Source organism: Oncorhynchus mykiss, chromosome 28, assembly GCF_013265735.2.
Source record: "Oncorhynchus mykiss isolate Arlee chromosome 28, USDA_OmykA_1.1, whole genome shotgun sequence".
Taxonomy (NCBI): domain Eukaryota; kingdom Metazoa; phylum Chordata; class Actinopteri; order Salmoniformes; family Salmonidae; genus Oncorhynchus; species Oncorhynchus mykiss.
In genome coordinates this window covers 17,661,774-17,688,481 of record NC_048592.1, presented here as the reverse complement: position 1 = coordinate 17,688,481, position 26,708 = coordinate 17,661,774, and the positions used below count along the sequence as shown (strand labels likewise).

Below are 26,708 nucleotides of genomic sequence, written 5' to 3'. Positions count from 1 at the left end.
CCTCTACTCTGATCATCCTTTTGTTTGGGGATTCAACATACTGTATGTACGCTAGACTACCTCGCTTGCTCGTGCTCCTGCTCTCGCTCGTCTCAAACCCAGAGCTCTGTGTCACCTTGTGTTGGCCAAAACAGATGAGATGTGAGGAGGTGCATTAAGCCATGGGCATCTGTCACTACTGGTCTGTACTCAACAGCAGGAGGGCACAGAGACCGAGGAAAACATAAAGGACTCCCAACACAGAGCACATTGGATTAATTATTGAGTTGGTTAGCTAGGCTTTTAATGTCCCAGCAATGTGGGAGGCTGCAGCAGTCACGTGATGTCTGTCCTCTGTGAGATAAAACGTTGCTGATGGGGAGATAGACATGGATCTATCTACACTGGTAGAGAGGGAGAGAGTCCACTGACGCTAGTAAAAAAAAAATCTATATATATTTTAAGTATTTGAAAGGATGGATCATGTCACTGTGCTTGTTGATGAAAGTCCCATGGGGAAGGTGGGAGATAAAGGTTGACAGTTATCCTGAAATATGGTGGGTCTATGGAGAAGTGACCCGTGTTGTGTGCCTTTCTAGGAGGCGTTCTTCGGTAAGGACCTGCTGGATAAGAGCAAGCAGAGCAGGCAGCAGGCGGTGGAGTCTGGGCTGCTAGAGGAGGGCCAAGCTGGGGCTGGAACTGGGCCCCAGGGGGACAGGAAGCATCCCACCACCAGCATCATGGACCCATCCTCAGATCCCCTGCTCAGTGCCACCTCAGCCTCGTCCAGACCAGACGTACCACCAGGACCACGTATGTACTACACAGATGCAGATGGAGGCACAGACGCACGCACGCACACACCACACACACTTGTCCGTTGATCCATACCGTGGTTTCTGACTGTCATGTCTGCATGTCTTCTCATCCACAGAGCCCTCTGAGGAACCTCTAGTGGATCTGTCTGAGGTTCTCAACACGGATGCAGACCTCCTAAGGATGCTGGGGAAACAGACCGGTGACTCTGGTATGTCACTGATCTTTTTTTCTTTTATTTCACCTTTATTTAACCAGGTAGGCTAGTTGAGAACAAGTTCTCATTTACAACTGCAACCTGGCCAAGATAAAGCAAAGCAGTGCGACACAAACAACAACACAGTTACACATGGAATAAACAAGCGTACAGTCAATAACAGTAAAAAAAAAAAGGCTATATACAGTGTGTGCAAATGGCGTGAGGAGGTAAGGCAATAAATAGGCCATAGTGGCAGAGTAATTACAATTTAGCAGATTAACACTGGAGTGATAGATGAGCAGAGGATGATAAGCAGATGAAGGTGTGTAAGTAGAGACACTGGTGTGCAAAAGAGCAGCAAAGTAAATAAAACATTATGGGGATGAGGTAGGTAGATTGGGTGGGCTATTTACAGATGGACTATGTACAGCTGCAGCGATCGGTAAGCTGCTCAAATAGCTGATGTTTAGCTTCAGCGATTTTTGCAATTCGTTCCAGTCACTGGCAGCAGAGAACTGGAAGGGAAGGCGGCCAAAGGACGTGTTGGCTTTGGGGATGACCAGTGAGATATACTCGCTGGAGTGCGTGCTACGGGTGGGTGTTGTTATCATGACCAGTGAGCTGAGATAAGGCAGAGCTTTACCTAGCATAGACTTATAGACTACATCCAATTGGCTAAGTAGAGTATTGGAAGCTATTTTGTAAATGACATCGCCGAATTCGAGGATCGGTAAGATAGTCAGTTTTACTAGGGTAAGTTTGGCGGCGTGAGTGAAGGATGCTTTGTTGCGAAATAGGAAGCCGGTTGTAGATTTGATTTTGGATTGGAGATGTTTGATATGAGTCTGGAAGGAGAGTTTACAGTCTAACCAGACAGACACCTAGATATTTGTAGTTATCCCTGTATTCTAGGTCGGAACCGTCCAGGGTGGTGATGCTAGTCGGGCGGGCGGGTGTGGGCAGCGAACGGTTGAAAAGCATGCATTTGGTTTTACTAGCGAGAGCTAGTAGAGCAGTAGGAGGCCATGGAAGGAGTGTTGTATGACATTGAAGCTCGTTTGGAGGTTAGTTAACAGTGTCCAAAGAAGGGCCAGATGTATACAGAATAGTGTCGTCTGAGTGGAGGTGGATCAAAGAATCACCCGCAGCAAGAGCGGCATCATTGATGTATACATCTCTGAGGCTGTCATAGTGGGTAGAGTTTACTGCCAGCATGGGATGTCTTGCTGTCTGTCTATTCAAAATGGCTTTTCCAAGGGTTAGGGTAAGGATAAATTCTCACCAATTTATCCTTACCTCCACTACATTTTTATTCAGCACATATTTGTCACATACTTTTCAAAATTATTTTATTCCTTTTTTAGTTGTTTTATCTTTATTTGTCATTGTTTCAAGTGTGTTTTATTCATTTATTTCCAGTTTGATTTGCTTGCTCTGTCTCCAGTATTCTGTTTTATTCACTCATCTTGTGTCTTGGTTTCGGTTCCATTCCTGCAGGTCTTGATTTTTGCCCTTTCCAGGTTGACTCCTCACCTCCTCCTTTTGGTAAGGGCTCCATGGCCGTAATAGCAATAGTACATTCTCTTTGTTACTGTGTGCGCCTGTGCTCTCTGACGCTCTTACGCTACATTTCACCTGGTCTACAATGGCCTCTCACACAAAAAGTTTTCCAATCCTTTGTTTGGTTACAGTTCTGTTTGTGAAGTACAAATTCAAGTCTAACTGATAAACGCTAAAGTGATTCAAATTGTCACCAAAACAAATGGTCAAGGACAGAAAAATAGCAATTTAGAGGCAGATTATTTGGAGAGAGTGAGAGGCCTTGGTGAGTGGCCTTGCATTTTGTGGTGACAGCGAATATCTCCGTCTCTCTCGTCCCTGTTCGGTGAATGGTTGAAGAATAGGTTCTTAGCAACTCCACTGAGGCCAATAAAATTCTGCATCCTTGGTTCTTTCTCAATAATCACTACTTTTATGTAACTTAAAATGCACTTAGTGTTTCTTCACCTAAAAAAAGCCTTGGTGACTCACAGTCCGCAGCAGTCGTCCTGACGTTGATGGATGGATGGTTGTAATGTGTTTCTTTGGGAGTAGATTAGATGCGAGTAGATGTATAGTAGTTATAACGATTCATCTCAAAATGAGTAATTCTGCTAAGCGTGCACCGTTGCTTATTATCTTCATTTAATTTGCACACAATGTAGATATCCCCCCGTAATTCAAATGATTCGCAAAGCTTATTAGCCAGATAAAGTTCTGATTGCGTCTAGCTTTGAAGTGAGTGGACCATGCATAGTTTTTGATGTGTATTTTTGCTTGTGTGTGCTTTCTCAGCTGGTCTGGACATTGGGCCCTTGACAGACCGCTCCCCAGCGCGCGCCCATTCTCAGTCTGGCCGCCGGACTCCCCGTACGCTCCCAGATGAACATCTGGACGGGATCTTCAGCCCAGAGCTGGAGATGGCTGATGGTCAGTACAAGACCTGTTGGTCAACACGTCTGTATTTTAGCCCCTTCATATTCAATTCACTGCTTGGTATAACTCTGATCAGATGAATAATCTGTGTCATTTCTTTTTGTTCTGGCATCAGAATCGATTCTCAGCAAACTATACAAAATACCAGGTTGGTTATTACGCTTTTTTTTTTAATCACTGTATATCGTTTCCCTCATTCAGAGAACCAGGGTTATACAGAACTGAACATTACTGTTGTCTGTCTATCAGTTTTAACTCTACTGCCTGTATTAGTGTTAATGACTGTCTCTGTTGCTGTGCCCTGTAGAGCTGGAAGGGAAGGACGTGGAGGACCTCTTCACTGCCGTCCTGAGCCCCAGCACCAGCCATCCACCACAGATGCCTCAACCCCACGGCCCACCTGGGGAACCAGGAACCAGCCTGGTACACCCTCACGCAGGTATGACTCTCATCAAGGTCCTGTAGCAGATACTGGCAGTATTTCGCTCTCCTCTGACGTTTTGATAAGACTAGGGCTGTTACAGGGACGTATTACTACCACACCAGCATTCACAAGTCATGACCACAGTCAAATGCCATGTGACCGTTTAGTCGCGGCTTCTCCAAAACTGTGCTCTGATGCCGCTGATGTTCATTAGTAGCCCACAAAAGTTGCTGAATGACAGTGGCTAATGGCCTGGTACTCTGCACTCTATTTTTCCTCTAATCATTCTGACGTAAATGTAATCAAATTCAATCAAACACGTCATGAGAGCCCATGAGCTCATTTTACGCAACATTTATGTAGGCTATGCAAGAACACAGTTTTGATGGCCTCTATTTAAAAGAGGAGAATCCCATCAGCTTTCTATAGGCTAGGGCTGGGCGATAAGTCAATATCAATAATTATTGAGGTAATTACTTCCCTCAATAACGATATAGAAACGCTTAGATTCATTTTCGATAATGCCGATATAGAATCATTAGGTACAGCAGTCCATTTCACCTCTGACACAGCAGGAACATGCGTAGAAGTGACAATATGCACATGGAGAGGTATACGCCCACTCAAAACCACTTAGCACCTCGAGTGATGGAGTAGCTACTATTAACCACGACAAATGAGTGAAGTAGGCGAAAACGGTGGCAGTGATAGCCATGGAGAAGGAGCAGCTTCCAACAAAGATATTATTGATAAAAAGGGTTAAAACTGTTTCAGTAATTTGGAAGTGGTTTGGCTTTTTGAAGTCCGACAAAGAACAGAGCAATGTTCAGTGCAAATTGTGCTGTAGACCGGTGACTACGAAGTCTGGTAATACGATAAACCTTTTTCAACATCTGAAGCAAAATCACTCTTTGGAACATGCAGGAAGTTTGAGTTTGCGCCAAGGTATTGATCAACGTCCGTCAAGCACCAGCCAAACTAGGGATGTTTGCCCGACGCAGTCAACACTGACAGTGTTTATGCCCTACAAACAAACATCGAAAAGACAGACATCTCAAATGCTATTATGTATTGCATTGCTAAGGAAGTGCTATCAATTAGCACAGTCGAAAAGGAAAGTTTCAAGAGCCTTATCAATTTAATAGACGCCAGGTACGTGCTCCCTAGCCGCAAACATGGAACAATTTTCCTTAAAGTCTAATTTCATGTGTAGCTCACATAATAAAAATAAAAAATGTAACTTTTATTTAACTAGGCAAGTCGGTTAAGAACTACTTCTTATTTACAATGATGGCCTATCAGGGAACAGTGGGTTAACTGCGTTGTTCAGGGGTAGAACAACAGTTTTACCTTGTCAGCTCAGGGATTCGATCTAGCAACCTTTCGGTTACTGACCCACACTCTAACCTGCCTAGTGGTTTGTTCAGGCATTAGGCATACTTGAGTCTGAAGCAGAATGCACCTTTTAAACATTATTTGATTAATATTATGATAATTATCATTATTGAATGAAAACATATATATAAATATTGTGATAATTGATTTGCCATATCGCCCAGCCCTAGCTAGGCCTACTATATTTATTTCTCAACTTTCCTAATATTAGCACATTGCTTCTCTACATCAGGAGTATAGTATCAAGGCACAAGGCGAGACCCAGATGCAGACACAGGAGGCAGAATTGAAGTCTTACAATGTTTATTCATCCAAAAGGAGTAGGCAAGAGAATGGTCATGGACAGGCAAAAAGGTCAAAACCAGATCAGCGTCCTGGAGGTACAGACTGGCAGACAGGCTCTCATGGTCAAGGAAGGCTCTCATGGTCAGGCAGGCGGGTTCAAAGTACAGAAACAGATAAGGGTCAGAACCGGGAGGACTAGAAAAAGGAGAATGCAAAAAGCAGGAGAACAGGAAAAACGCTGGTTGACTTGGAAACATACAAGACAAACTGGCACAGAGAGACAGGAAACACAGGGATAAATACACCACGTGACTGGGTACTACTGGTACTAATGCTGTGACAGGTGAAATGAGAACGTGATCTTGATCTCCTAACATATTGCAAAAGTTGACTGCCGTTATTTGCTTTAAAAAAAGAACTACAAATATTCAAATGTATAAATAAAAAACTCAAGGAAATAGTTTCAACGGTATTGAAAAAAACATCCCATGGCTATTTCCAAATATCCCGGTGTACTGGTATATACGATATACAGCTCAAGCCTAGTGTGCACTCCTTCTGAAATCGTTTGGGGAATATATCCTTTCTATTTTATTCAGCTTTGTTCAATTGTATTCTTCATACTATAAAATAATGCCACGGAATTCTAAATAAATCTTGTCTGCTAAATGCACTAGTGTAGCCCACAGCCATATGGCATAACATAAGGACAAGTCAGAGTATGCTATTCTGTTCTTCTGAAATAGGCAACATTTTCGTCATATGTTTCTTTAGACATGTCTAAAATAAATTATGGATTTATTGTGATGGTGTAGGTTATATTACACGGCTATATTAAATTAATTTATTTGACTTTTTAAAATGTAGATGTTCCAAAGGTCTGCATCATTAGCTTGTAGGCTAAGAACAAAAAATATAAACGCAACATGTAAAGTGTTGGTCCCATGTTTCATGAGCTGAAATAGAAAATCCCAGATATTTTTCAACGCACAAAAAGTGTATTTTCTCAAGTTTTGAGCACAAATTGGTTTACATCCCTGTTGGTAAGCATTTCTCCTTTGCCAAGATAATCCATCCACCTGACAGGTGTGGCATATCAACAAGTTGATTAAACAGCATGATCATTACACAGGTTCACCTTGTGCTGGGGATAATAAAAGGCCACTATAAAATGTGCAGTTTTATCACACAACACACTGCTACAGATGCCTTAAGTTTTGAGGGAGCGTGCAATTGGCATGCTGACTGCAGGAATGTCCCCAAAGCTTTTGCCAGATAATTTAATGTTAATTTCTCTACCATAAGCTGTCTCCAATGTTGTTTTTGAGAATTTGGTCAGTATGTCCAACTGGCCTCACAACCGCAGACCACATGTAATGACGCCAGTCCAGGACCTCCACATCCGGCTTCTTCACCTGGACTGTCGGGGTGGTGGTGGGGGGGGGGGCTATGCCCTCCATGGCCCACCCATGGGTTGCCCAGTCATGTGAAATCCATTGTTTAGGGCGTAATTTATTTATTTAGACTGATTTCCTTATTTTCTGTGTTCCTCAATACTATTAATTTCTGTGTTCCTCAATACTATTAGCCCGATGAGCTAAAGCCTAGGCATTAGTTCAGAGCGCCAATGCAAGTCTTCATGTTTCAGAAGAGGTTGCTCATCACACAAACATCATTTTCCTACAGTAATGCAGTCCCTTTGATATTATCCTGTTTTTGCGTACAGGGAATGCCATGTTTCCACGGATGCCAATGATGAACGGGCTGATGGGACCTAACCAACGATTCCCTCTGAATCCGTCCAATCCCGGAGCAGGACCCTGTATCCCAGACAATTTCTCTCCCCTCCACCGCATGCCTTTTACTGACAATCCAAGGTACTAACTGCAAATCTTACCTTGCTGTGGAAAGCACATAATTATCTGACAAACTGTATTGAACGTTAAGTCATCTCCATACAAACTAGTCGGTTTAACCAAATCAAATTGCAAACTTTGTTAGTGACTGTAGTTACTGTAGGGAGCTCTAGTTGTCTACAAAACAATGATAATGATGACTACATGTTTTTTTTGTCTATCACTCAAATCCCTGTACTTGTGTCCTTCCTGCAGGGACAGGAAGTTTAATCAGATGGCCAGAGAGGCGGTGGGTCCATGGCAGGGGGCTCCTGGTCTTGTTCATGGTGGCCCAGGCCTCACCCCTCCTCCTGGGCCCGGGCCTGAGGGGGGTGAGGCGGAGGCCATGTCCAACGCCCAGAGGAGCACACTGAAGTGGGAGAAGGAGGAGACGCTGGGGGAGCTAGCAACTGTAGCCCCTGTCCTTTACACCAACGTCAACTTCCCCAGCCTTAAGGATGAGTTCCCAGGTGTGTGTGTGTTCCCCAGTCACACCTCTGTGCATATCCAGCAGTTATCATGACTTAATTTACAGTGGAAGATGTCATCAGATGTCCTTTTTGAGCTGCAGTCTGTTTTAGTCATATAAAATGATCTTCTTCCGGCACTCTACAGACTGGTCTACAAGAGTCAAACAGATTGCAAAGTTATGGAGGAAAGCAAGTTCTCAAGACAGGGCCCCATATGTGGTAAGATGCATTTCATTCTGCTTAAATTACTTATTGTCCCCAGTAGACAGACATACATTGAACATGTGAGAATCCTGTGAAGATCTGTCTCCTTTAAACTTTAGTCTGATGTGGTATTTATCTTATGGGTCAGACTACTACGTCTTGCCGCTTTAACAGAAGATCCTCAGTTTTCAGTGTTAACCTCAATACAGAACCTGTCATTTCTGGCAGAGGCCATGTTTTAAAATAATGATAAAATAATGACTGAAGAAATAAAATAAACTATTCGTAATCGTCTCCAAATGTTTCTATGGCACCAGCTGAAATAATTTATTATGTTTTTGTGTGTGTGTGTGTGTATTTGTCTGCGACTGATTTTGCTCCGCAGCAAAAGGCAAGGGATAACCGTGCTGCTCTGCGCATCAACAAGGTCCAGATGTCCAACGAGAGTCTGAAGAGGCAGCAGTCGCAGCAGATTCCCCTGTCCCAGCAGCCTCCCGTCTCACTGCAACTCCCCGACGAGGTGTTTGACCCCAACATACCTCTAGACACAGACTTGCTCTTTAAGGACCCTTTGAAACCCAAAGAGTCAGAGCATGAGCAAGAGTGGAAGTTTAGACAGGTAAGATTGTATTCAGAGAAGTGAGATAGTAGTAGTGTGGCCTGTAGTAGTGTGGCCTGCAGGCAGGTTAGTGTGTGTGAGATGCAACCAGGTGAGATGCAGTTTAGGAAGGCCCCCCCCCCCCCAAAAAAAAATATATTAGTCAAATAGTCTCTTTTTTGTCTTTTTGTAATTTAGGCTGCTAAGCAAACATGCATTGCTTGTGAAGCCACTATTTAATAAACTAAACATGTTTTGCCTTTTCATCCTGTTCTTACGACAGCAAATGAGACAGAAAAGCAGGCAGCAAGCCAAGATCGAAGCCACCCAGAAGCTGGAGCAGGTGAAGAATGAGCAGCTGCAACAGCAGCAACAGCAGTCAGGCAGCCAGTCAGAGGGAGACGGTAACAACAGCGGCAACCAGAGCCCTTCCTCCCAGCACGGGAGCAACGGCAGCATGTCCCCCATGCAGCACAGCACCGGAGGTAAAGAGGGCTTCCTCCGACCTCAACTGCCAGGGACGCCCACCTCAGGGCCCCCCGAAGACGTGTTTCTGCGGCCCCCTCCTCCCCCTCCCTCAGGGGGTTCCTCTCAGCCCCAGTCCCCCCAGGTGTTCTCCCCTGGCTCCTCCGGCTCCAGACCCTCCTCTCCCTGTGACCCTTACGCCAAGATGGTGGGCACCCCCAGGCCTCCAGCTCTAGGACCCGGCGCAAGTCGCAGAATGTCCATGGAGTCTGGCAAGTCTCCCACCTCTCTGATGGATCAGCAGGACAGAGGGAGGCTCACATCTCCCGCTCATGAGGCTTTTGGTTCGCCCACGTCCATGAGTAGGGAGATGGATCCCTATGCCAAGCCCCCTGACACCCCCAGGCCTGTTGCTGCGGACATGGACCCCTTCCTAAAGCCTATGGGCCCACCCAGAGTCAACCAGGGTCCTCAGGGGAGGCCCCCGATGGTCTCTCCAGTGCGGGGAGACCCTTACTCCAGACCCATGATCCGCCAAGAGGCCTACCAACGGATGGCTCAAAACAGGATGATCCTGTCAGACCCTTACTCCAGACCTCTGTTAGCTCCCATCCCGGGAAGCAACGAGCAGGGCTCAGTCCCTCAGTCTCTATTCAAGACCCCCATGCCTCCGCCCCAGGCCCAGGACCCCTTCAACAGATCAATGGGACACCTGTCAGACAGAATCTCTCAGCAGGGAGACCCCTACTCTCAGGCCTCTCTTACTCCACGACCCCACGACAGTTTCACCAGTCCACCCAGGATGGCCCAGCACCATCCCCAGGGCCACCCCTTCCCTCAGCCCGGCCCAATAGCACAGTTACCTAACCGAAACCCTTACGCTCATGCTCCCTCTACCCCAAGGCCCGACCACTTCACATATGACCCCTTCGCCCAGCCCCCTGGAAACCCAAGACCCTCTTCAGACCCCTATGCTCAGATGTCAGGTATCACTCGACCCATGAATGACCCCAGTTGCCAACTTCCTGGAAACAGACCGTTCTTTGAGTCCAGCTACGCTCGCCCTCCAGGAACCCCTCGCCCACACGACAACTACGGTCAGTCCTCGGACCCTTACTCCCAGCAGCCCAACACTCCTCGCTCTGGCCCTGGCATGAACCAGTTCCCTCACCCACACCCCCAAGCACCTGGTCAGAGGATGTCCCCTGGGCACTCCATGGACCCCTACGCCCAGCAACCTGGTACCCCTAGGCCCCCCATGGGAGAGAGATTCTCCAAGTCCCCAGGCAGCCAGAGGCTAGCCCCCATGGATCCCTATGCTAGCCAACCTGGAACCCCCAGGCCTATGAGTGGTGACATGTTCTCCCAGACCACCAGGCCGATGCTGAGTGACCCGTACGCCCAGGCTCCAGGAACCCCCCGGCCAGGGATGGGGCCTGACGGGCTGGGCAGACTGCAGGTGCAGAGGCCTGGTCCCTTGGGGAACCAGCAGGACCATTTCTCCACTCAAGGCGTTAGGCCCCAAGACGCTCCCTTCCCGCACCCTGGGTCACAGACACCAACGCATCACGGTGGGATGGCCGATGATGGATTCTCTCCGTCACCGTCCAGACGTCCCAACCAGACGCCTGTCCATGATCCTTATGAGCAGGCACCCACCCCCCCGTGTCCACAGCCAGCAGAAAGACTGGAGATGAAGGAGCAGCAAGGCCGGGACCCTGGAGGACAGCTGCAAAGACCCTCCCAGATGCCTGGAACCTCCTCTGAGGTTCAGAGTGTCTCCCTGGCCGACAGTGAGGAGAGACTCAGACAGGTAAGAGGACTGACGCTCTTTTTATTAACTGCTCTTTATTTAAAGCATTATCTTTCAGAGATTCATTTCATCCGCTTCAGTATTCACTTAAATACATTTTTTATCCCTTGGCAAGCTGGAATCCATGGTGTTTAATAGCTTATACATTTCTATCACTTTTAATTTTGCAAACAAATATTCAGTAGAGTTCAGGCGTGAATTATCTAGTTGGAGGTCTGACTACTTGTGTTTTATTTAGCGTCAACGCATCCGAGAGCTGATCCTGAAGCAGCAGCAGCAGAGGAGTGCCATCCGCCAGGAGAACGCTGGTAACATGGCCCCTGGCACCCCTCGACCCTGGCCCCATGAGGGCCACGGACAGCAGTGCGAGATATTCAGTCGGCCCCCTCCACCCTACCCTGGGCCAGGGCCCATGAGATTCCCTGGACCCTTCCCAGGGGACCAGCGTGGCCCTTTCCCTAATGAGGGCCAGTTCCCCAGAGGACAACATCCTGGGGATCCTAATATCAGACATCAGGGGCCAAGGTTAGTAACTGGAATTACTGTCCTTACAGAGGTTACAGTAAACATGTTGTCCCCCATGAATGATATACCTGTAGAAATATATATATTTAAAAAAAATAATTTAAATCAACGAATGTCATGTTCCGTAACTGTGTAATTACATTTCAGTTCATTACTACAGCTTCCGCCTTGTGCAAGTCAGTGTCATTTTATAAATGCTGGATCTCTAATGGCAAGACAAGTCATTCACCCAAGTTGTCAGAATTGTCCCAGTGCTGTCTGAGATATGGACCGATCCACAGTCGTGGGGGACAATAAATAAGACTATCTTTTATGACTCATGAAATTTGTAGTCTCCGAAAAAACAAAATGAGTCACTCTAGATTGAATGTGGAGAACGTCTGAGAAAATTCAGCACAGGAATATGTATTAAAATATGTTTATTTTCTATCTCTCAGGTTTGCATTTCCACCTGGTGGGCCGGGACCTCACGGAGGACAGGAGTTCTTCCTCAGAGGCCCCCACCCCATGCAGGACATCCACCCGGGGATGAGACGCTCTATGTCCGTGGACATGGCCAAGTCCGTGGGGGGCAACCCCAACCCTATGGGGCTGCCACAGCATTTCCCTCCTCGCGGCTTGCCAATGCAGCAGCACAACATCATGGGTCAGCCTTTCATCGAGCTGAGACACAGAGCCCCTGACAGCAGACTCCGCCTCCCCTTCGGTCCCAACGCCATGGATCAATGTCCCAACATGGATCCCAACCTCCAGCCCCAAAGGCCTCCTGGTTTCATGGGAGGGCCTGAGTTCAGGTTCCCTCCAGGTATGAACCAAGATGGCCCCAGGATGATGATGGGTTCCATGGGGAACCAGCAGGTTGGCCAGAGCCAGCTGTCCTCTAGCATGGAGAACCTCCACCAGCAGCAGCAGGCTCAGATGCAAGGGGGCACCATGCACAGGCAAGCCCAGCTGATGAGGTCCATGAGCCAGCCAGCTTCGAACGAGACCCAGAGTATGTCAGCTCCTTCCATGATGACGCCAGGGCCATCTGTTGGACACACTGATGATCAGGGAGTCTCCATGGCTAACAACCACGATGGAGTGGAGGAGAAACTGGACACCGTCGATTCGGCTGTCAAAGACCTGGAAGACGTGGAGGTGAAGGACCTGGTCGATGCCGATCTGGACAACCTAAACCTGGATCCGGAAGAAGAAGACGGCAAAGACTTGGACCTGGAGACCAACGATTTGCACCTGGACGACTTCCTGACATCAGGGAAGTTCGACATCATTGCGTACACCGACCCTGACCTGAACGATATCAAGAAGGACATGTTCAACGAGGAGTTGGAGCTTAGTGACCACATGGAAGACCACAGTGATGCCTCAGACTTCCAGAAGGCTTTGTCTGAGAAGAGGAACTTCAACTCTAGCTGTGGTGGTGCTGTATCTTCCTTCTCTAATTTAACATCTGGAATGGGGAAGTCAGAGGGAACGGCCGAGAAGTATTCCTCGTCAGCTGAAGTCAAACAGGAAGTGAGCTGTAGACAAAGCGCCGCCTCCTCCCTGCCCTCGAAGCAGAAGATCAAAATGGTAGACGGAGACAACCTGTCCCAGACGTCCAATGACAGGACGGACCAGCAAGCAGACGGAAACCCTAACAACCAATCAGGAGTGCTCTCTGACTCCACCCCAGTCCTCTCTAGCTTACTAATCAAGCAGCAGCCAGAGGACTCCTCCCCTGACAATCAAGGCAGTGGTAACTCTATGGCACAGCCAAACCAAGATGCTCAGAACATCTCCCAAACCATGGATCCCACAAGCAGGGGAGAAGGAGAAGGAGAAACATCCATGTCTACCTTTGAGATAGACCAGAGTGGGTTGACACCGGCTCAGCAGGCCCTGTTGGTCCAGACGTTGGGCCAGGTGGGGCCAGGGGGGCACAGACCCCTGCTGCTGGAGGAGCAGCCCCTCCTCCTACAGGACCTGCTGGACCAGGAGAGGCAGGAGCAGCAGCAGCAGAGGCAGATGCAGGCCATGATCCGACAACGCTCCTCCAGTGACTCCTTCTTCCCCAACATCGGTAACTAGATGTTTTTCATTCAGGCTAAATGCTTTTATTCCAGTTCAAACAAGTTATTTACCTTCTTATTTTGTATGAGAAATAAATAGTATGAATATAAGTGATATGTAATTTGTCTATAAAATAAATCATTGAGGACATTTGTCTTTAGTAATGGGCAAGTTGCTGACCGCACATCTTTTTTTGTATGCAGATTTTGACGCAATCACTGACCCTATTATGAAAGCAAAGATGGTCGCTCTGAAAGGCATCAACAAAGTCATGGTTCAAAACAACATGGGAATGACACCGATGGTCATGAACAGGTTTCCACCTGGTGCTGCAGCACCGTGTCCTAAAAGCGCCTCTGCTCCTCCACAGGCCGTTGGACAGGTAACTGAATCGCTTATCACCAAATCAGTTCTCTCAAGTCACCTTTCATACACAAACCATACTACGAAACACAAATTATAAGAACAATTTGTTTGTCTCTTTCAAAACCAGGATGGCAAGCTGACACCCGCGGTGGCAAGGCCCAACCCTCCGAATTTTGGATCAGATTTTGTCAGTAAGTTCATCTTTGATTTACGAGCCAAAGTTCAATAATAATGGCAGAAAATAAAATTCTGTCTCCCCCAAGACCATAGGTTGTTTTTAAGAAATGCTGTTTAAAATATGTCATATGAAAACTCACTCTGTTATCTCTCCCTCAGATAATGCTCAGAAGGCTCAGTACGAGGAGTGGCTCCAGGAGACCCAGCAGCTGCTCCAGATGCAGCAGAAGTTTCTGGAGGAGAAGATCGGAGCCCACAGGAAGGCCAAGAAGGCCCTGTGTGCCAAGCAGCGCACAGCCAAGAAGGCTGGGAGGGAGTTTGCTGAGGAGGACGCAGAGCAGCTCAAACATGTCACAGAGCAGCAGAGTGTCGTCCAGAAACAGCTGGAGCAGGTAAATGCTGCTGAGGGCACTCTTTCTTTCACCTTTTTCCATCAGCACTTCCTCTCCCCCTTCCACTATCCTCTCTGTTCAACTCTCAAACTGCCCTTGCTTGGAGAGCTATGTTTTGAGCCCCTTGTCAAAATGTTGTTTCTTCAGTTATTCAGACATTTCAATGCTCCTCATAATGATCATGAATATGCATTGAATGATGTCAATGAAAACATTTAATTGTTATTGTCTGTGTTGGGGTTTGAGATTGTCATGAGTTTGCCTAATTGCTCACAAATTGTGTTTGGTTCTTGTCCTTTCAGATCCGGAAGCAGCAGAAAGAGCACGCCGAACTGATCGAGGAGTATCAAGTGAAGCAGCAGCAGGGTGGCAGTGGCATGCCTCCCACTGTGATGCCAGCGACTGTGCCAGGGATGCCACCAATGCAGGGTGTCCCTGGTGGCAAGGTACCAAGCGGGCCTCCGATGAACCAACAGCCACCTATGAACCCCATGATGCATCAGGTGCCACTACATCCAGGCCAGCCGAACGCCCCTGCACAACACATGCCGATAACCAACCAACCAGGCTGGCATCCTGGAGCTCCCATGCCCATGGGTGGCCCCAATATACCCTCTCAGATTCCCATGGGAAACCCAGCTCAGCAGCCCTCCCAGATGCCCCAACAGATCCCCATAGAAAACCAACCTCAGACTCAACCCAGTGGGGTCACAACCCCACAGGGCTCTGGTCTGAAGTTTGACGACAACAACCCGTTCAGCGAGGGCTTCCAGGAGAGAGAGCGGAGGGAGAGGCTGAGAGAGCAGCAGGAGAGGCAGAGGGTCCAGCTGATGCAGGAGGTAGAGCGCCAACGGGCACTGAAACAACGCATGGAGATGGAACAGCAAGGCTTGCTGGGGTCCGACGGGGGGAACATGGCGCCCATCTCTCAGATGCCATTCTTCAATGCCGAGCTGCCCCAGGACTTCATGCAGCCGCAGAGGCCACAACTACCACAACAGCAGCAGCAGTTGGGACCAATGTTTCCCCAGCAGCAGTCCATGCAGTCAGGGATGGGCTCTCCTCCTGCGGTCTACATGCAAGGCGGTGACCGGAGGGCCATGATGAGTAACGGGATGCTTCCTCAGGACATGGGGCCTGGAGGTTTTGGGCCTGATACCATGGGTCTACAGGGAGCTAACTTCTCCCAGGGTCCACTCAGACCCAGGAGGTTCAGCGGGCCAGGCATGATGTCTCAGATGCCTGGAGAAGGCCCCCCGTTTTGCGGAGACTCCTCCACCACACCCCTGCCTTCCAACTTCCCCGGCTCGGGTCAGTCTCTGATCCAGCTCTACTCCAACATCATCCCGGAAGAGAAGGGGAAGAAGAAGAGGAACAGAAAGAAGAAGAAAGACAACGATGACGCAGATTCCATTAAAACCCCGTCCACGCCGCACTCTGACCTCACAGCGCCTCTGACACCCTGCCGGTCAGACACATCCTCCACACCCACCAGGAACAACGCCCACCTCTTCGGGGACCAGGACCTCTCCAGGTCCCCCTTACTGGGCTCCTCCACCTCTACCCACAGCCACTCTGAGCTGGAAAGGCAGCTCTCTGCAGGAGGCCTGGGGGTGGGAGGTGGGCAGCCTGTAGGAATGAGCAGCATCCCATCAGATGTCGCCAGGGCCCAGGCTCTGGAGCAGGAGCGCATCCTCAGCAACATCAAGCTGGAGCAGACTGAGAGCACCGAGTGCGCCTCATCCGACATGTGCTCAGGGATGGGCATAGTAAAGGAGGAGGGTGGACCTGCAGCACAGAGCCCCTTGCACAGCGGGGGAGCCAAGGGGGAGTCTGGGGGTAATAACGAACTCCTCAAACACCTGTTGAAGAACAAGCAGACACCTTTTAATGGACCAGGGCTTCCCCACCAACGGTCAGACGAAAGCCTGAGGTCTGAGGAGGAGGAGGTGGCTACAGACTGCAAGGCCCTGCTGCTGAGGCAGAGCTCCATGGACAGTAATGGGGTGAGTCTCACTGTCTGGCAGATAAGGCACGGCAGTGGAGGCTGGTGGAGGCTCATTGCAACCACTGGGATGGATTGAATGGAACAGTTACTTTCCGTTCATTACAGTGATCCTGTCCTCCGATTTCTCCCTCGACCAGCCTCCTTTGAGTCAGTGATCGCTAGCTTGCTATGTAGGTAGATGAGCAGCTAGTGTGAGTCAGAGCCAAGCCAAGCAGGCTCAGTGAATCAGTCAGATGGGTCGTGTCTCTCGCTGCCTGCGACAAACTGCTGTGAGTCATAGGACGCAGTATTTTAGGCTGAGTCATGATTGATGAAATGTTTTTTGAAAACACTCAGACATACCCAAACGGCTGAAGAGTTGACATTTGACAATTTATCTATTAACGGTTGTCATCCTCCTTGATGTCATGTTTATTTATTTTTAGAGATATTGTTGTGCTTGGCCATGAGAGCGACACTGCTGTCTTATCAGTTCCTTTGTTAAATGGACAATAAAGTCATCTTTATCTACCTTCTCCCAGGCGTATTCAGACGGACAGATGTCTGGCCTGCCAGAGTTCCCAGGACCGCTGCTAGCAGGACAGGAGAAAAAGAAAGGCAGGAACAAGAGGACCCCCAAGGGAGGGGAGAGGCCCGCCTCTCGCTACAGGAAGAGGAAGAAAGAGGGGGAGGAGAAGCAACTGGTGCACTGTAGCACAGATGCACTAATGACCCAGCTAAAACAGGTAGGGGATATACCTAAACATCACACAACACTAGGCAATATGTAGTCCGCGACAGAAAAGAAGCCAATGATGAAATAGTAAAAGGAGCACTGTTGATTCTCTAAACACACTTCAGAGTATAGACTCCTTCTTACACCGGTAGGCCACATTCATCATGCAGAAAGGCTACATGTACTCGCATGTATCTCGCATTGAGGGGAGGTGAATTCTCCCTTCAGAGATATTTCTTTACACTATTCAATCTTTAGCAATGCTGTGATGCATTGACCACAGAGCTAACTAATTACAGATAGGATAGGACGGTGCCCCTGGTGTGTGTATGCTGATGCCATTACATGTATAATAGCCACACACACTACACGACCAAAAGTATGCGGACACCTGGTTGTCGAACATCTCATTCCAGAATCATGGGCATTAATATGGATTTATTCCCCCCTTTTCTGCTATAACAGCCTCCACTCTTCTGGGAAGGCTTTCCACTAGATGTTGGAACATTGCTGCCGGGACTTGCTTCCATTCAGCAACAAGCATTAGTGAGGTCGGGCACTGATGTTGGACGATTATGCATTGCTCGCAAGCGGCGTTCCAATTCATCCCAAAGATTTTCGAAGGGTTTCAGGTCAGGGCTCTGTGCAGGCCAGTCATGTTCTTCCACACTGATCTCGACAAAGCATTTATGTTTGGACCTTGCTTTGTGTAAGGGGGCATTGTCATGCTGAAACAGGAAAGGGCCTTCCCCAAACTGTTGCCACAAAGTTGGAAGCACAGAATCGTCTAGAATGTAATTGTATGCTGTAGCCCGAACTATGAAAAACAGACCCAGACCATTATTCCTCCTCCACCAAACTTGACAGTTGGCACTAGTGTTGGAGTAGGTAGCGTTCTCCTGGCATCTGCCAAACCCAGATTAGTCCGTCGGACTGCCAGATGGTGAAGCATGATTCATCACTCCAGAGAATGCGATTCCACTGCTCCAGAGTCCAATGGTGGCGAGCTTTACACCACTCCAGCCGACACTTGGCATTGCACATGGTGGTCTTAGGCTTATGTGCGGCTGCTTAGCCATGGAAACCCATTTCATGAAGCTCCCGACAAACAGTTGTTGTGCTGATATTCCTTTCCAGAGGCAGTTTGGAACTTGTAGTGAGTGTTGCACCCAAGGACAGATGATTTCTACATGCTTCAACACTCGGCGGTCCCATTCTGTGAGCTTGTGTGACTTACCACTTCGTGGCTGAGCCGTTGTTGCTCTTAGACGTTTCCACTTCATAATAACAGTACTTACAGTTGACCGGGGCAGCTCTTGCAGGGCAGGAATTTGACAAACTGACTTGTTGGAAAGGTGGCGTCCTATGACGGTGCCACATTGAAAAGTCACTGAGTTCTTCAGTAAGGCCATTCTACTGCCAATGTTTGTCTATGGAGATTGTATGGCCGTTCGCTTGATTTTATACACCTGTCAACAATGGATGTGGCTGAAATGGCAGTCCACTAATTTGAAGGGGTGTCCACATACTTTTGTGTATATATAGTGATTATGGACTAGCAAATTATGCCCCCCCCCCATGGTGCTGTTCATTCATTAAGTCTGATCATATAATGTCTTCATAAATGGCTGTAGTTAAATGGAGTAGAAACCACACAGTTTGATTGCATAGAACCATATATGAAATGTAGAAAATGATCATTCATTGAATCAAATTGTCGTTGAATACTGGGTGCTGCTACACCATACTTGTGCATCTCATTGATAAATGAGACAAATTATAATGTTCTTCTTACCAAAGGTTATTATAAAACAGTCAACCAGCTCTTTAGAGTTACAATTTACTCGGTGCTTTGTCAAAGTTAAATTACTGTCATTTTGGTAAGTAATTGCTGTCACAATTTTATTCCCATGTGGGAAGAATAATTGTAGAAAATGAATTTAATGGGAAATGTAGGCTTTCAAAACACACTTCAATTAGAAATACCCGATAATCGCTGTAAACCATAAACAAGGACAAATTACACAGACTTCAACTAAACATATAGCCACCACAGCAGAGTTGAAAACGTGAGTAATGCCTCAGGCATGTTAATTGGAGTGGTGCTATTTGTGTTCATGTATCTGAGGTAATTATGGAATTTTGCAGGGAGTTTTACACCACCAGAACATTCCTCTCACTTCACAGACAGTGCCTTCATAAAGTATTCATACTCCTTGACGTATTCCACATTTTGTTGTTGCAGCCTGAAATTAAAATGTATGAAATAAAAAAAATTCTCACCTATCTACACACAATACCCCATAATGAAGAAGTGACAACATGTTTTTAGACATTTTTGCAAATTTATTGAAAATGGAAAAATAGATATCTAATTTACATAAGTATTCACAACCCTGAGTCATTACATGTTGTAATTGCTGCCAAAGGTGATTCGAACTGAGTTTTTCTGTGTACATCTCTAAGAGCTTTGCAAACCTGGATTGTACAATATTTGCACGTTATTCTTTTAAAATTCTTCAAGCTCTGTCAAGTTGGTTGTTCATCATTACTAGAAAGCCATTTTCAAGTCTTGTCATAGATTTACAGGCCGATTTGAGTCAACTGTAACTCGGCCACTCAGGCACATTCAAAGTCATCTTGGAATATTTGGCTTTGTGTTTTTGGTTATTGTTCTGCTCAAAGGTGAATTTGTCTCCCATTGTCTGTTGGAAAGCAAACAGAACCAGGTTTTACTCAAGGATTTTGCCTGTGCTTTGCTCTAATCCATTTCTTTTTATCCTAAAAATCTCCCTCATCCTTGCCGATTACAATCATACCCATAACATGATGCTCGAAAGTGTGAAAAGTGGTACTCTGTGAGGTGTTGTTGGATTGCCCCAAGCATAACGCTTTGAGGAGATAAAGTTAATTTCTTTGCCGCAGATTTACTTTAGTGCCTTACTACAAACAGGATACATGTTTTGGAATATTTTTATTCTGTACAGGCTTCTTTCACTCTCGTTTAGGTTAGCATTGTGGAGAAACTAATGCTGAGTCAGTTTTCTCCTTTCACAGCCATTAAACTCTAACTGTTTTAAAGTCACCATTAGCCTCATGGTGAAATCCCTGACTGGTTTCCTTCCTCTCCGCCAACTGAGTTAGGAAGGACACCTATAGTTGAAGTCGGAAGTTTACATACACCTTAGCCAAATACATATAAACTCAGTTTTTCACAATTTGTGACATTTAATCCTTGTAAAAATGATCTGTCTTAGGTCAGTTAGGATCACCACTTTATTTTAAGAATGTCAAATGTCAGAATAATAGTAGAGTGATTTATTTCAGCTTTTATTTCTTTCATCACATTCCCAGTGGGTCAGAAGCTTACATACACTCAATTAGTATTTGGTAGCATTGCCTTGAAATTGTTTGACTTGGGTCAAACGTTTCGGGTAGCCTTCCACAAGCTTCCCACAATAAATTGTGTGAATTTTGGCCCATTCCTCCTGACAGAGCTGGTGTAACTGAGTCAGGTTTGTAGTTCTCATTGCTCGCACACACTTTTTCAGTACTGACAACACATTTTATAAAGGATTGAGGTCAGGACTTTGTGATGGCCACTCCAGTACCTTGACTTTGTTGTCCTTAAACCATTTTGCCACAACTTTGGAAGTATGCATGGGGTCATTGTCCATTTGGAAGACTCATTTGTGACCAAGCTTTAACTTCCTGACTGATGTCTTGAGATGTTGCTTCAATATATCCATATCATTTTCCTACCTCGTGATGCCATCTAGTTTGCGAAGTGCATCATTCCCTCCTGCAGTCAAGCACCACCACAACATGATGCTGCCACCTCCATGCTTCACGGTTGGGATGGTGTTCTTCGGCTTGCAAGCTTCCCCCTTTTTCCTCCAAAAATAACAATGGTCCTTACTGCCAAACAGTTATATTTTTGTTTCATCAGACCAGAGGACATTTCTCCAAAAAGTATCATCTTTGTCCCCATGTGCAGTTGCAAATCGTAGTCTGGCTTTTTTTATGGCAGTTTTGGAGCAGTGGCTTCTTCCTTGCTGAGCGGCCTTTCAGGTTATGTTGATATAGGACTAGTTTTTCTGTGGATATAGATACTTTTGCACCCGTTTCCTCCAGCATCTTCACAAGGTCCTTTGCTTTTGTTCTGAGATTGATTTGCACTTTTTGCACCAAAGTACGTTAATCTCTAGGAGACAGAACGCGTCTCCTTCCTGAGTGGTATGACGGCTGCGTGGTCCCATGGTGTTAATACTTGCATACTATTGTTTGTACAGATGAATGTGGTACCTTCAGCCATTTGGAAGTTGCTCACAAGGATGAACCAGACTTGTGGAGGTCTATAATTTTTTTTCTGAGGTCTTAGCTGATTTCTTTTGATTTTCCTATGATGTCAAGCAAAGAGGCACTGAAGTACATCCACAGGTACACCTCCAATTGACTCAAATTATGTCAATTAGCCTATCGGAAGCTTCTAAAGTCATGACATGTTTTTCTGGAATTTTCCAAACTGTTTAAAGGCACAGTCAACTTAGTGTATGTGAACTTCTGACCCACTGGAATTGTGATACAGTGAAATAATCTGTCTGTAAACAATTGTTGAAAAAATTACTTATCATGCACAAAGTAGATGTCCTAACTGACTTGCCAAAACTATAATTTGTTAACAAGAAATTTGTGGAGTGGTTGAAAAACGAGTTTTAATGACTCCAACCGAAGTGTATGTAAACTTCTGACTTCAACTGTGTATTTTTGTAGTGTATTGATACACCAACCAAAGTTTAATTAATAACTTCACCATGCTCAAAGGGATATTTTATATTCAGTTGCATAAAGGTTAAAGGAAATGCAGGCAGGCACCACTTTACTACAAGACAAAACAGCTCACTCAATCAAGCCTGATGGTCTTGTAGGTTTAAAAGCAAAGCTTGCTTTCAAATAACAATAAAAAAAAGTGCTTAAAGGTAATGTAATGGGATAATGTCTTAGTGTGGTGTGTGAAGAATCCAATACAGTTGAAATCGCATTATGGTGGAAGCACATCCTCAAAGAGTATGACTTACATGTATGCTGTTTGAGAAGGTTTGAATCCTAAGCAACCTGCCTACACATTGTTTGCAGTACAATAGACCAAAATGGACCATAATGGCACAACGGGTGTGCTTGCATAACTGCAAGTCTTGCTGGTTTAAACTCTGGTATGCTGCCCTCTAAAATCAGTTTTGAACTAACTAGATTGCTGCAGTCTTACATTGCTTTGAATGGGAAGTCATATTTTACCAAGTTTTAACTCAGTTTGACTTTGAAGGTCTTAGCTCAGCCTCTGAATTTCAGTCTTTTAATCTTGTTTCTAGCCTTAAGGGCTACGGAGTTATGCAACGCTATACACTACCGGTCAAAAGTTTTGCACATTCAAGGGTTTTTCTTTATTTTTTTACTATTGTCTATAATGTAGAATAATAGTAAAGACATAAAAAAATATGAAATTACACCTATGGAATTATGTAGTAACAAATCAAAATATATTTTATATTTGAGATTCTTCAAATAGCTGCTCTTTGCCTTGATGAAAGCTTTGCACACTCTTGGCATTCTCTCAACCAGCTTCACCTGGAATGCTTTTCCAACAGTCTTGAAGGAGTTCCCACATAGGCTGAGCACTTGTTGGCTGCTTTTCCTTCACTCTGCTGGTCCGACTCATCCCAAACCATCTCAATTTGGTTGAGGTTGGGGGATTGTGGAGGCCAGGACATCTGATGCAACACTCCATCACTCTCCTTCTTGGTCAAATAGCCCTTACACAGCCTGGAGGTGTGTTGAGTCATTGTCCTGTTGAAAAACAAACAAGTCCCATTAAGCCCAAACAAGATGGGATGGAGTATCGCTGCAGAATGCTGTTGTAGCCATGCTGGTTAAGTGTGCCTTGAATTCTAAATAAATCACAGACAGTGTAACCAGCAAAGAACCCCCACATCATAACACCTCCTCCTCCATGCTTTACGGTGGGAAATACACATGCAGAGATCATCCATTTACCCACACCGCGTCTCACAAAGACACGGCGGTTGGAACCAAAAATATCAAATTTGGACTCCAGACAAGTACAAATTTGTACCGTTCTAATGTTCATTGCTCGTGTTTGTTGGCCCAAGCAAGTCTCTTCTTCTTATTGGTGTCCTTTAGTAATGGTTTCTTTGCAGCAATTCGACCATGAAGAACTGATTCACAAAGTTTCCTCTGAACAGTTGATGTTGTGATGTCTGTTACTTGAACTCTGTGAAGCATTTATTTGTGCTGCAATTTCTGAGGCTGGTAACTCTAATTAAGTTATCCACTGCAGCAGAGGTAACTCTGGGCCTTCCATTCCTGTTGTGGTCCTCAAGAGAGCCAGTTTCATCATAGCGCTTGATGGTTTTTGAGACAGCACTTGAAGGAACTTTACATTTTCCATATTGACTGACCTTCATGTCTTAAAGTAATGATGGACTGTCGTTTGTCTTTGCTTATTTGAGTTGTTCTTGCCATAGTATGGACTTCTTTTACCAAATAGGGCTATCTTCTGTATACCACCCCTACCTTGTCACAACACAACTGACTGGCTCAAACACATTAAGAAGGAAAGATATTCCACAATAGAACTTTTAAGAAGGCACACCTGTTAATTGAAATGCATTCCCGGTGACTACCTCATGAAGCTGGTTGAGAGAATGCCTAAAGCTGTCATCAAGGCAAAGGGTGGCTATTTGAAGAAGAGATTTTGATTTAACACTTTTTTGGTTACTACATGTGTTATTTAATGATGTGTTATATATGTTATACATATGTGTTATATGTAGTTACTACATGTGTTATTTAATGATGTGTTATGTATGTTATACATATGTGTTATTTAATAGTATTGATGTCTTCACTATTATTCTAAAATGTAGAAAAGCGTAAAAAGAAAAAAGTCCTTGAATGAGTAGATTTTCTAAAACCTTTCACCGAAAGTGTACATTGGTTGTCAGGGGGGAGGTTGCCCACCGCTGCAAAGTAAGCATGGGTTAGCCAAAAACAGTACAGGGTGGGCTAGTCTAATGGTCATTTTATGGTCCCTGTAGTCTCGTTTTTATCCAATGCCTAGATCTTGAGTTAGGTCGCAGCAAGACATTTAATTTTTCCCCTGATGCTAGGGACCATGTTAAAAATCCAATGTGGTTCTCTGAATGGATCATGACGAGAGGCTTGTGTGTTGTGTACCTCCAGTCAAGTTGATTTGCAAAGTTTCATCGACGTTAATGCAATATTTGCTTAGATATGATGGTAGGGAGATAGGAATTGAAACTTTAAAATTCAACCAATCCCAACTATTGTCGCGACTATAATCATCATTAGCTCATTCAACCCCTCTCCTTTCCCCAGGTTGTTGCTGTAAATGAAAATGTTTTGTGTTTATTAGGTGTCAAACAGAAAAAAATAATTGAAACGGGGAGGAACTATCTGGATGTGATCCAATAAAAAAATGTAAAAAAATGTTCATTTTTTGTTTCAAGAAGTTTAGCTACAGTGTGCTCTACTGAACGTAAACCGTGTGAAGTAAGGATTAAGTAAATAAATAGTTAAACCTCAAGTCTCTTCCTCCTCCCTTTTTCTCCCCTCTTTCCATTCCTCTCTCTCTTTCCTCCTACAGCAGCTGTCCCTTCTGCCCCTCATAGAGCCCCTGATAGGTGTCAACTTTGCCCACTTCGCCCCCTATGGCAGTGGCCAGCTCAACGGGGAGAACCATCTGTCTGGGACCTTCGGTAGCGCTGCTCTGGACGGAGTCTCTGACTACTATTCCCAGCTAGCCTACAAGGTGAGGCCTCAGCTCCAACCACTAGGCGTGGGCGGTATACCCTATATACCATATACCGGGGTATTTGGAAAAAGCCACTGGACGTTTTTTCATTTTGTAGCTACTTTTTAAATAAAACCTGCAGTCAACTTGTGCAATATATTAGGCGATAAGGAACATTGCATTCTTCATGTCACCTGTTACATTATTATGAAGCTTACGGTAGTCCCCAGTCACACGTCATGTGGTGTTTGTTTACAAGCAGACAACTAGCGATCGGAGCCTTGAGTCTCTCACTCTTGTGCAGCATCCACCAGGTGATCTAATTATAGTATGTAATCCACAACTAAATGTGTGCCAGCTAGATATCTGATAACAATTAAGTTAATTGTCTAAAATGTGCTAAATGCTCTACATTTGTGCATTTCGTTTGCTAATTAGCTATCTGATTAAGTGGTTAGCTGGCTTCTTCCAAAATCAAGCATTCTCTTGGTAACAGCATTGAATCCCCTCCTGGATCAAGAACCTTGCTGGCTAATATTTGCTTTGTGCATGCAGCGAACTATGAGTAGCATTTTTTAGTTACTTGTATACTTTAGGTCATAAACTGTACAAAATGTTCAGTGTGCTCATTAGCATTCTATGCGATTTTACATGTACTTGTTAGCATCGCTAACCTTCCGATTACAGAGTATCAGTGGGGTTTGAAAACAGCGCCGGTATTACAGAATATCCCGGTATGGCACAATGTCGGTATGAAGATATGACAGTCTGGATACCGCCCAAGCCTACCAACCAAAGTTAAATATTTTTATCTTAATTTAAAATACCACTCTTGTTTTTATATTCAACTGGACTTTGAATGAGCTAAGGGGAGATGGAGTGATCCTACGCAAGCATGTACTGCATACTGTATGTGCTGAAGGCTGTGGCACTACCCACTAGACCAGCCCCAGGCACAGGTTTTATTAATATGAAGTTGAAGGATGCCTTTAGTGCCTTTTTGAAGCAGTGATTTGTGGTAGCACGAGACCACTCTGCCATATGCCCTGTTGTAGTATGGTGACGTGTATTCCTTGGGTTGTTTATTCAAAGCAGAACAATCTGAGCAACCCCCCCACCCCGCCGGCTTCCCTTCCTCCGACTCCTCCACCTGTGAACCGACAGAAGATGATCAATGGCTTTGCCACTACAGAAGAACTGGCCAGCAAAGCTGCTGCTATGGGTGAGTACTGGGACAGGGTTCAGGGGTGACTAGGGTTTAATGGCATATTCCTGTGTTTCTCATGTGTAGTGTCATGCTGTGTATTGCTGTTAGGACCCTAGACAAAGCATTCCTAGAGCAGACATTCCCGTAGACATAAAGCCTAACTCCTAGAACAAACATTTACATTAATGTGAAGTTATTGGTCCTAACCATAGAAATACAATCTGAATGTCTCATTCATATGTTCCTCTTCAAGTGTCTAAAGGTCTGGTCCCCAAGCCGCTCCATGTCCCATTCAGGACTGAGGAGGACCTGCTGGCCCGGGCCATCGCTCAGGGACCTAAAACTGTGGATGTGCCTGCCTCCCTCCCCACGCCCCCTCACAACAACCAGGAGGAACTCAGGTAAGGAAGGCCT

At 45.7% G+C, this 26,708-nt stretch overlaps 1 protein-coding gene across 7 annotated transcripts in view; it reads left to right on the top strand.

The window, feature by feature from the left end:
- LOC110508653 (histone-lysine N-methyltransferase 2C) overlaps positions 1–26,708 on the top strand; it is a 138,344-nt gene that overhangs the window by 78,859 nt on the left and 32,777 nt on the right. For 3 of the 7 annotated variants that reach the window (XM_036966414.1, XM_036966417.1, XM_036966411.1), the window contains 21 exons: positions 579–792; positions 914–1,006; positions 2,492–2,539; positions 3,329–3,463; positions 3,585–3,617; positions 3,777–3,908; positions 7,300–7,450; positions 7,685–7,938; positions 8,084–8,157; positions 8,528–8,761; positions 9,024–11,018; positions 11,257–11,543; positions 11,981–13,608; positions 13,802–13,980; positions 14,092–14,155; positions 14,301–14,533; positions 14,836–16,539; positions 17,063–17,266; positions 24,941–25,105; positions 26,180–26,309; positions 26,548–26,695. In XM_036966414.1, the coding sequence (XP_036822309.1) occupies positions 579–792; positions 914–1,006; positions 2,492–2,539; positions 3,329–3,463; positions 3,585–3,617; positions 3,777–3,908; positions 7,300–7,450; positions 7,685–7,938; positions 8,084–8,157; positions 8,528–8,761; positions 9,024–11,018; positions 11,257–11,543; positions 11,981–13,608; positions 13,802–13,980; positions 14,092–14,155; positions 14,301–14,533; positions 14,836–16,539; positions 17,063–17,266; positions 24,941–25,105; positions 26,180–26,309; positions 26,548–26,695 (8,105 nt within the window). The remainder of the gene's footprint in view (positions 1–578; positions 793–913; positions 1,007–2,491; positions 2,540–3,328; positions 3,464–3,584; positions 3,618–3,776; positions 3,909–7,299; positions 7,451–7,684; positions 7,939–8,083; positions 8,158–8,527; positions 8,762–9,023; positions 11,019–11,256; positions 11,544–11,980; positions 13,609–13,801; positions 13,981–14,091; positions 14,156–14,300; positions 14,534–14,835; positions 16,540–17,062; positions 17,267–24,940; positions 25,106–26,179; positions 26,310–26,547; positions 26,696–26,708) is intronic. The other 4 variants (XM_036966416.1, XM_036966413.1, XM_036966412.1 and 1 more) reach the window with 4 other exon arrangements.